This window comes from Panthera tigris, chromosome E2 (genome assembly GCF_018350195.1).
Source record: "Panthera tigris isolate Pti1 chromosome E2, P.tigris_Pti1_mat1.1, whole genome shotgun sequence".
NCBI classification, from domain to species: domain Eukaryota; kingdom Metazoa; phylum Chordata; class Mammalia; order Carnivora; family Felidae; genus Panthera; species Panthera tigris.
The window spans coordinates 5,811,403-5,821,649 of NC_056674.1; the positions used below are offsets into that span (position 1 = coordinate 5,811,403).

The following is a 10,247-nucleotide window of genomic DNA, read 5'->3' on the forward strand; positions in this document are numbered from 1 at the left end:
CTCTACCTCTGATGTTCCAGCCTAGTGAGTTTTTAAAACCACTTTGTTCCCTCGATTCTCATTCAAGTCAAGGTTGGCTCACTCGAAAAATAAAAACAGATTATTTTTGTGGTTTTATGTATTCTAATGTGAAAAGCATTTAGAACGGTTTCCAGTAAATGGAAAATGGTAAAATTCTTTGTTTTTGCTCTTCTCAAAACTACTTCAAACCCTGTTATTTCTCTAAAATTTCTTGATTACAAAGTGCTTCATTACACCTTTCCTCAGTATCTTAATTCCCTGTCACTCAGAGTGTGAACCACAGATTGGCAGTATTCGCATCAGAGATCTTCCACAAATGGAGAAGCTTTGGTCCCACCCAGCATTTTTCTATAAAGTTCTGCTATTTAACATGGTCTCCAGGTAATCATTGAGTACATGAAAATTTGAAAAGTGCATTACTTTTTTTTGTAAGAAATATACCAGTAAGTTTATTTCAAATTAAAAAAAATTTTTTTAACGTTTATTTATTTTTGAGACAGAGAGAGACAGAGCATGAACGGGGGGAGGGTCAGAGAGAGAGGGAGACACAGAATCTGAAACAGGCTCCAGGCTCTGAGCTGTCAGCACAGAGCCTGACACGGGGCTTGAACTCACGACTGTGAGATCATGACCTGAGCTCAAGTCGGACGCCCAACCGACGGAGCCACCCAGGTGCCCCAGTAAGTTTATCTCAAAATCTATCTGCATACAAAAGTGTTTATGTTTATAAGGAGTAAAGTGCATTTCTAAGTCACCCTGCACCTCCTGAAAAATACACAACACTATGTATGATTTAAAAAAGAGCTCTTAGGGGCGCCTGGGTGGCTCAGTCAGTTGATTGTCCGACTTGGCTCGGGTCATGATCTCACAAACTGTGAGCCCCATGTCGGGCTCTGTGCTGACAGCTCAGAGCCTGGAGCCTGGTTCGGATTCTGTGTCCCCCTCTCTCTATCTGCCCCTCTCTCACTTGCTCTGTCTCTCCCTCAAAAATAAGTAAAAACATTAAAAAAAATTTTTTTAAGAGCTCTTAGATACGCATATAGGTGCGTATTAGATAGGTGGACAGGTGCTGGATAGACAGACAGACAATCTGTGTTGCTTCCATGCCTGTATGTTTTTTTGTTCCTCAAAAATATTGTACTGATGATAGTTTAACAACTCTCGCGTTACCCTCTTTCTTTCAATCAGTATCTAAGACTAAATTAAAGAATATTATTCTCCCAGGGAGCGTGGGTGGCTCAGTCAGTTAAGCATCTGAGTCTTGATTACAGTTCAGATCATGATCTCATGGTTGGTGAGACTGAGCCCCATGATGGGCTCCGTGGGATTCTCTCTCTCCTTCCCTCAGTGCCCCTCCCCCACTTCTGTGAGAGCACCGACGTTCTCTCTCTCTTTCTCAAAAAGAATTTAAATTTTTTTAATTAAAATAAGTATTATTTCCCCAAAAAGTTACTTATTGAATCCATCAGATCGCTCATATCAACTGAAACGGTTCTTGCAACCCTTTCCTTTTGTCTTGGGGTAAATTAAGAAGTCTTCTCGCGAGTCTTGCCAAATGTGTTTTCATTTCAGAAAATGTTTCCCTTCAGAATTTTATGTCCATGTAAAATTGACAGTGGGAATGCCTGGACGCTCTTTAACCTTGAACTGAAGTGGAAACACTGCTTGGATTTTGTCCTTGAGCGCTGGGCTATGCAGAGATAGATCAGGAGTTTGGGACAGAAGCCCTATGTATCCCCGTTCTCATGGAAACTTCAGCCCCGCTCACACTGCTTCTTAGAAGGACGATGTTCTAATCTTTCCTGAGATTCCCTCTCTTCCGTTGTCTCCTCACTGCAGTATAATTGATTCTAAGTGGGAAAAGGAAAATGCTGGCCGCTGAGAGGAGAACTGTCTTACTCGATTATTCTGTTTTACGCAAATTCTGATTTTTTTCAAAAAACAATTCTTCTGTAGGCAGCCGGGAAAAAGAAAGAGGCGCTGCACCCCACACGGGATCCGTGAGGCACCGAGTCCAGCTTCACGTCACCACAGGCACAAGTCTCCTCAGACGACACTTAGCAGTCTTCTGTCATCAGAAGACATACCTTCAGGTGGACCTGTGGGTGGAGACAGAAGTCCCAGGTCTGCATCACAGAGGAATGGAGCAGTCATGAAGGAGACCCAAGTATGGAAGCTGGAGCCAAAAGAAGGAAGTGGACCCTCCCCTCGCCCACCCTTCTCCAGTCCTGCAGACCCTCCACCTCCCCTCTTGTCATATCGTGCATATATTTTTGTTGACTCTGTTTATTCCTCATGCAATCCCTACATCACAGGGGTCCACCTTCACTCTCTGGAAATCTTGGTTATGATACCATCCTTTCCACAAATTTAAAGGTCAGAAGCTTCCCCAAGAGTTGTTGCCAATTCTCAGGGATCAATACTCTCATGATTTTCTCTGTTCTCCCCTCAACCTTCCCCCATAAAACCCATCTTTGCCTCATATCCACACAGACCTAGAACTCAGCCCCCAACATCACCAACCTGAAAGAATCCACGTGGAGACAAAATGGGCTAGTTCTCCATGTGGTCTTTATTCAAGACTCTGAAAGCGTGATGGTGGGCGAGGAGCCCTGGCACACCCAGCAGTGTAATGAGTGCAAATCCGCACAGCACATTTCCACTTGACCCAAGAAAATAATTCCACATATTGACATTTCCACTTGAACCAAGAAAATAATTCCACAGCATGGTATATTATTTACCATATAGACTCCGCCTATGCCAGAAAGGAGGGCATCCAGGACACGTGCAATATCAGACCCCCAACACTCCAGCTTTTCCACTTTGTGCCTTAACCTAGAGTAGCAATACTCACATCATTTTTTATACATTGCACATCATGATATCCTTGTGGGTGGTTGCAAAGAGGGAAGTATAAAAGATGGATTCATAAAGAGGCAGGTACTGCTCTCTTCTTGCATACATGGCTATGATGGCTAGATACACATACATGCGTGTGAGTGTAATTTTTGAGATATGGTGGCACTGTGGGAGTCCATGTGAGTGTGAGTCGTAGGAGGCATGTATGATTTTGGCTGAGAGTTTGTACATAGGGATGGGCATGAGTTGGTGAGAGAATATGTGTGTCTATAAGTATGTGAGTATATGTGACTGTGTATGTGATTTATATGGAGGTGTGTGCATGTGTTTGTATGTGTGTGCATGCGTGTGTGCTCACATGCATGTGCAGTAGAGGCTGCCCACCGTATGGCTCTCATCCCAGGCTTGGAAATTGAGAGGCATTGGATAGTGGGCCTGGATAAGATGTAGATTTATTTGTAGGAGACAACTAAGGGGTAATCTGAACTCCTATTTTATATTTCTTCATGTGTTACAAAAGCAACAGTTCTCATTACTGAAAATACATCAAAAAACAAGTATGGAAAACTGTGGTAACCATCCAGTGCTCTTGAGTTGCATATGTAGCATTTATCTCATAGAAAAGGAACCATCTGAGGCTTAATTTAGACTCCCAAATTAATTGGCATTGAGTGCCTGTCTTTGATTTTCAACATTTGAAAACCCTCAGGTATTTTTTCTGGTACCAACTTTTTGCTTCTAATTTAATGGTAGTTCACCTCTGTGGTCTGAAGATTAGGAAGAAATCACTCTTGGGTGGAAGAACTTGTCAGCAAAGCAGATCCAGGGAGAGACACCTACTCGTTCCCAGTCCCTCACCTGTCAGACCTCTGCGTTTTGCTCCCCTCCACGTGAGACCTGTCTGCCTTCAGGAATGGAAAACAGCCTGTACCAGTCATTTCAATGGTCCCTTTGTAGTTATTAACTGGAAATTGGTAATTGGTTGCGGTAATTACCAACTTCAGAAAACAAGTTCTTTATAAATGTTCTCAGATCCCCAGCCGGCGCTGTCATGGCCACTAAAGGTGAAATGATAATTGCAATTCTGAAGGGAGGGGAGGTCACGATCACTGCCCCATAACACAGGGTCTCGTGTCTGCCTCCCTCCCACATGCATGAGCCCTCATGACCTTGCACTGAGTTCACCATCCACACGGAGGGATGTTTCTGGGAAAATATTTTCCATTTCAGTCTGAGAAGCAAGTCTATAAGGTATAGACGTCTATGGGGAGTAAATGTGGGTAAGTGATTGTATATGAAACGGGGATTATTCTGGGTTTGAAACGGATCCAGTGTCATAGCCACAGAAACATGAGCTTAGTAAAGAGAGATGGGGTCCTAGACTTTACCCAATGCCTGCTGGCTCCTGGTGTGATTTATTGTAATCCACAATGACAATGATTGTGGGTATTTAATCCAGTGAAAAGGAATCCTGATTTTTCAGGTAATTTGAGCCAGAGTTATTTTTTTTTTAACGTTTATTTATTTTTGAGGGACAGAGAGAGACAGAGGGTGAGCACGGGAGGGGCAGAAACAGAATCGGAAACAGGCTCCAGACCCTGAGCTGTCAGCACAGAGCTCGACGTGGGGCTCGAACCCACAAACTGTGAGATCATGACCTGAGCAGAAGTTGGACGCTTAACCAACTGAGCCACCCAGGCGCCCCATTTTTTTCCCTGGCCTGTACATCTGAAAGCAATTGCTTTCAGCCTACCTTACAGGAATCAAAGACCAACTTGGTAGCATTACTAGAGGTGTGCCTGTAATCCCTACATGTTTATAATAAGGACTAGGATAAATAAATCTGTATGGGGGGCGCCTGGGTGGCTCAATCGGTTAAGCAGCCGACTTCGGCTCAGGTCATGATCTCGCAGTCTGTGAGTTCAAGCCCCGCGTCCGGCTCTGTGCTGACCGCTCAGAGCCTGGAGCCTGTTTCAGATTCTGTGTCTCCCTCTCTCTCTGACCCTCCCCCATTCATGCTCTGTCTCTCTCTGTCTCAAAAATAAATAAACGTTAAAAAAAATTTTTTTTTAAATAAATCTGTACGAATCATGCAATCTTGTGAACAAACAGGATATCCCAATGACAACTGCCAGAATAGAAATGTTTTCTCTAACTCTGAGTATGATGTGCTTAATGGAGACAGTAGTATCTCTGCTGAAAATATCATGGTCTGTGGATTACGGTGAGACTGTTTTCTTCTGGAAGCTATTGAAACTAGCATTTAAGGAAAAGACAGTTCTGTAATAATGTGTTTCAAAGAGTAGCTGTTAGGCTTACGTGTATCCTATGGTGTTTTATCTGGTATCAGTTGTAAATTCTATAACATCAATTTGTAAAGCACACAACGGTCCTGTATTAGAGTTTACAATTTGCATATGTCATATTTTAATATATTTCAGAGAACTTACCACATGGTTAATAGTTCCTAACCTGGTATTAATAAATAAGCATATGATCTAAATTACTAATACTTCAGTTTTTACCTTACTCTATTTTATCCCATATTAGAATTCAACATCCCATACTTCAGGGCAAGACATGAGATTATGATAGGTTTCCTTATACTTTTGTTCTTGACATAAAGGCAAATGCCCCAAAGGTTTTTTTCTTTCTGTTTCCATCCTACTCTTGAGTCGTTCTTGCTTGCATTCATTCAATTCAATTTGTCATGGGACAGGTTCCTATAACATGAATCTGCAATCAGTGCATCTACATTTTATTAAATCTCTAAAGCTTTATTCATTTTGATATTGGTCTACAGAACAAATCTTTACACATCGTGAAAGTTATAACAAAAATTATAAAGTAACATACTATCAAGCTAAAATAAAAAGGCAAAGCTAAAACCAAAACTCTATATATAGATTTTTCAAAGAACACAGCTGTCTAGCTTACTTAGCATAGTATAGCCATTAGATGCACTGTGTCTGCAAACAACTCAGCCAGATTCAAGTCCACACTTTGCCCCAAGTATGGTATGAATTCAGGCAAATCACCTATCCTGTCTGCATTCTCCTTGTCTTTAAAATGAAAGGGATAGTAGTGATGACTCAGAGTTTTGTTTAAAAAGTAAGTTACAACATGTATGAACCGCATAGCAATGGCTCGTACATTGTTATTTGCTTTAAACGCTTGGGGCGCCTGGGTGCCTGAGTCAGTTGCACATCTGACTTCAGCTCAGGTTGCGATCTCATGGTTCTTGAATGTAAGCCCTACATCGGGTTTGCTGCTGTCAGCACGGAGCCTGCTTTGGCTATCCCAATGCTCACTCTCTCTCAAAACTGAATAAACAATTTTTTAAAAAAGGTTATATACTCAACTCTTGAAAATCTCTTTAAAAATTAATATTTCTCTTGTTAACCTTTATTGATATACAATTGACGTGCCAAAAATCGCACATATTTAATGTATATATTTTGATGAGTTTGGAAATCTGCTTACCTATGTGATGCCATCACCACAATCAAGGTACTAAAATATCCAGCACTTCCAAAGCATTCCTTGTGTTCCTGTGTGTGTGTGTATGTGTGTTTGGTCAGAGCACTTCACTTAAAGTATAGGCTCTTTTCATAATTGGAAGTGCACAATACTGTACTACTAACTATAGTCACCATATTGTGCAACAGATCTCTACAACTCACTCATCTTGTAAAACTGAAACTTTACACACATTGAACAATTCCCCATTTGCCCTCCCTCCAGCCCCTGGCAACCACTGTTCTATTCTCTGCTTCTATGGGTTTGACTATTTTAGATTCCGCATGTAGGTGAAACCATACCGTATTTTTCCTTCTGTGGTTCGCTTATTTCACTTAGCATAACGTCTTCTATGTTCATCCAAGTAGGAGTTCCTTCTTTTTGAAGCTTAGATAGTATCTCATTGTATGTATATACTCCACTTTCCTCATCCATTCATAGTCAATGGGCATTTCAATTGTTTCCATAACTTGGCTATTGTGAATAATGCTGTAATGAATGTGGGCATGCAGACACCTCTTTGAGACCTTGGTTTCAATTTTTTTGGATATATACCAAGAAGTGGGATTTCTGGATGATGAGATAGTTCTATCACATTTTTTTTTTTTGAGGAACTTCTATACTTTTCCATGGTGGCTGCAATATTCTACATTTCTACCAGTAGTGTATAAGGACTCCAATTTTTCCACATCCTTACCAACACTTGTTATCTTTGGGGCTTGGAAGATACTAGTCATTCTAACAGATGTGAGATAACATCTCATTGTGGATTTGATCTGCATTTCCCTGATGATTAGTAGAGTCAAGCACCTTTTCATATCCTTGATCATTCATATGTTCTTTGGAGAAATGTCTATTCCTAAAGTTGCCCATTTCTTAATTGGGTTATTTGGTGGTTTCTTCTATTGAGTTGTTGGAGATTCTTATGTTTGGTATATTAACCCCTTGTCAGATGAATGCTTTGCAAGTATTTTGTCCCATTCCATAGACTGCCTTTTCACTTTCGTGATTATTTCCTTTGCTCTGCAGAAGCTTTTTAGTTTTATATAATCCCACTTGTGTTTTTTTGGTTTTGCTGCCTCTGCTGTTGATATCAGATCCAGGATCATTGCCAAGACCAATGCCAAGAAGATTTTCCCCTATGTTTTCCTGAAGCGGTTTTACAGTTTCACATCTTATGTTTAAGTCTTTCATCCATTTTGAGTTGATTTGTTGTGTATGGTCAAAGATAGGGGTCCAATTTCACCCTTTTACATATGGATATCTGGTTTTCTCAACACCATTTCGAAGGAGAAACTAATGATAAGTGGAGAATATTGGATTTTAGTTGACAAGACGCATGATGCCCACACCTCATATTCCCATGCAGGATCCTCTGGTTCTGAAGATAAATCTCAGTGACTGGAAACCGGCAGAATGGCCTCCAGGGATTTGGTCATAGGAGTGATCTTCTTAACCCAAACCGTGGTCGGAATCTTGGGGAATTTCTCTCTTCTTTACCATTATCTCTTCCTCTCCTTCACTGGGTGCAGGTTGAGGCCCACAGATTTGATTGTCAAACACCTGGTTGCAGCCAACTCCTTATCCCTCCTCTGTAAAGGAGTCCCCCAGATGATGGCAGCTTTCAGGTGGAACAATTTTCCAGGTGATATTGGATGCAAACTTCTTTTCTATCTTCACAGAATAGGCAGGGGAGTGTCCATAGGCAGCACCTGCCTCTTGAGTGCCTTCCAGGCCATCACAATCAGCCCCCAGAAGGCCAGGGGGATAAAACTTAAAAGGAAAGCTCTCAAGTACATTGACTTCTCTATATTCCTGTGCTGGACTATCTGCATGCTGGTAAATATCATTTTCCTTATCCACGTGACTGGCAAACAGAACAACATGAGCATCTCAATGAGAAAGGATTTGCAATACTGTTCTGGGACAACTAATAACAAAATCACACAATTGCTACATGCAGTGTTGTTATCATTCCCTGATGTGTTATGTTTGGGGCTCATGGTCTGGGCCAGTGGCCACATGGTCTTCATCCTGCACAGGCACAGGCAGAGGGTCCAGCACATTCACAGCACTAATGTCTCCCCCAGATCCTCTCCTGAGTCCAGAGCCACCCAGAGCATCCTCGTCCTGGTGAGCACCTTTGTGTGTTTCTACTCCCTCTCCTCCATCTGCCAAGTCTTTATTGCTGTTTTCGATAATCCCAGCTGGTTGCTGGTGAGCGTCTCTGCCTTCATCAGTGGATGTTTCCCAACTGCCTGCCCCTTTGTTCTCATGAACTGTAACTCCTGTGTGTCCAGGTTCTACCTTCCCTGGCTGAGGTACACAACATCCACGAAAGTGATAACAAACGCGTAAATTGTACGTTTTTGCGCAGTGTACAGTTGTTACTTCATTCATTCCCCGAGCTGCCAGCATAATGATGCAACAATCACACCCCAGGAGAGTGGTCAGCAAGCCAGAATGAGCATCTGTCCCAATAAAAAACAATCAGTGGTAATAGTAAATGTGAATGAAATATTAATGCAATTATTATGAAAATACTTATGTAATTGAAATTTTGTTCACACTTCCAGTGAAATAGTTTGGAATCTGTGCAATTAAAACATGTTCCTGAAACAATCTAGAGATTGTGAGGGAGTATTTGAGTGTTGTGATTTTTAATTTGACATACTAAATATATCCAGAAATTAACTACGCTTGGAATTGCTGAAAAGTTGCAAGAAAAGTTAACATGTGAGACGGCCATTCAAGAAAGTGAAGAAAAGAATGTTCTCAAGTAATAATGAAGTAGGATGGGGTGATGGTGGAGTGCAAATTCAGGTTCAGTTAGGAACATTTGGGACTAAGTTATAAAACTTGTAGTTTAAACCTTAGGGAGACAGTAATCTTTAAAATATGATGACATGGAGGGATATTAGCACATTTAAGGCATTTAACATAGAAATGGACAAAGGGACCTGGGTTGGGACAAAGGAGAGCACAAAAACCTGTTGTCACTGATGAAAAAAGTGAGTGGGTGGCAATTTTAAAAAACACATCAGGCAACCTACTGAATGGGAGAAGATATTTGCAAATGATATATCTAATAAGGGGTAAGGGGTTAATGTTCAAAATATATAAGGAGCTCACACAGCTCAACCAAAAAATAATAATAATCTGATTTTAAAATGAGCAGAGGAGTGCATCTGGGTGGCTCAGTTGGTTAAGTGTCTGACTTTAGCTCAGGTCATGATCTCAGAGTGTGTGAACTCGAGCCCCACATCAGGCTCTGTGCTGACAGCTCAGAGCCTGGAGCCTACTTCAGATTCTGTATCTCCCTCTCTCTCCCCCTCCCCTACTCTCACTCTGTCTCTCTCTCTCAAAAATAAATAAACATAAGAAAACTTTTTAAAAAAATGGACATGGGGGGCACCTGGGTGGCTCAGTCGGTTGAGTGTCCAACTTCGGCTCAGGTCAACAAACTCACAGACTGTGAGTTCAAGCCCCGTGTCGGGCTCTGTGCTGACAGCTCAGAGCCTGGAGCCTGTTTCAGATTCTGTGTCTCCTTCCCCTGTTCATGCTCTCTCTCTCTCTGTCTCAAAAAAATAAAGGTTAAAAAAAAATGGACATAGGACCTGAATCGACATGTTTCCAAAAAAGACACTCACATGGCCAACAGACACATGAAAAGATGTTTCATATCACTAATCGTCAGGGAAATGCAAATCAAAACCACAATGAGATATCATCTCACACCAGTTAGAGTGGCTAGTATCAAAGATATAAGAAATAACAAGTGTTGGCAAGGATACAGAGAAAAGGGAGCCCTTGTGCATTATTGGTAGAAATGTCAGTTAGTGCAG

The 10,247-nt window shown here is 41.5% G+C and overlaps 1 protein-coding gene across 1 annotated transcript; it reads left to right on the forward strand.

Moving 5' to 3' along the window:
* The first annotated feature begins 7,718 nt into the window (after positions 1–7,718).
* On the forward strand, positions 7,719–8,760 carry LOC122234320 (vomeronasal type-1 receptor 4-like). Its single transcript, XM_042970262.1, has one exon. The coding sequence runs from the start codon at positions 7,819–7,821 to the stop codon at positions 8,758–8,760; it is 942 nt and encodes a 313-aa protein (XP_042826196.1). The 5' UTR covers positions 7,719–7,818.
* The last annotated feature ends 1,487 nt before the right edge of the window (positions 8,761–10,247 follow it).

Excerpts from the sequence above, each read along its gene's own strand:
- LOC122234320 (XM_042970262.1), top strand. The coding sequence starts at position 7,819 with ATGGCCTCCAGGGATTTGGTCATAGGAGTGATCTTCTTAACCCAAACC.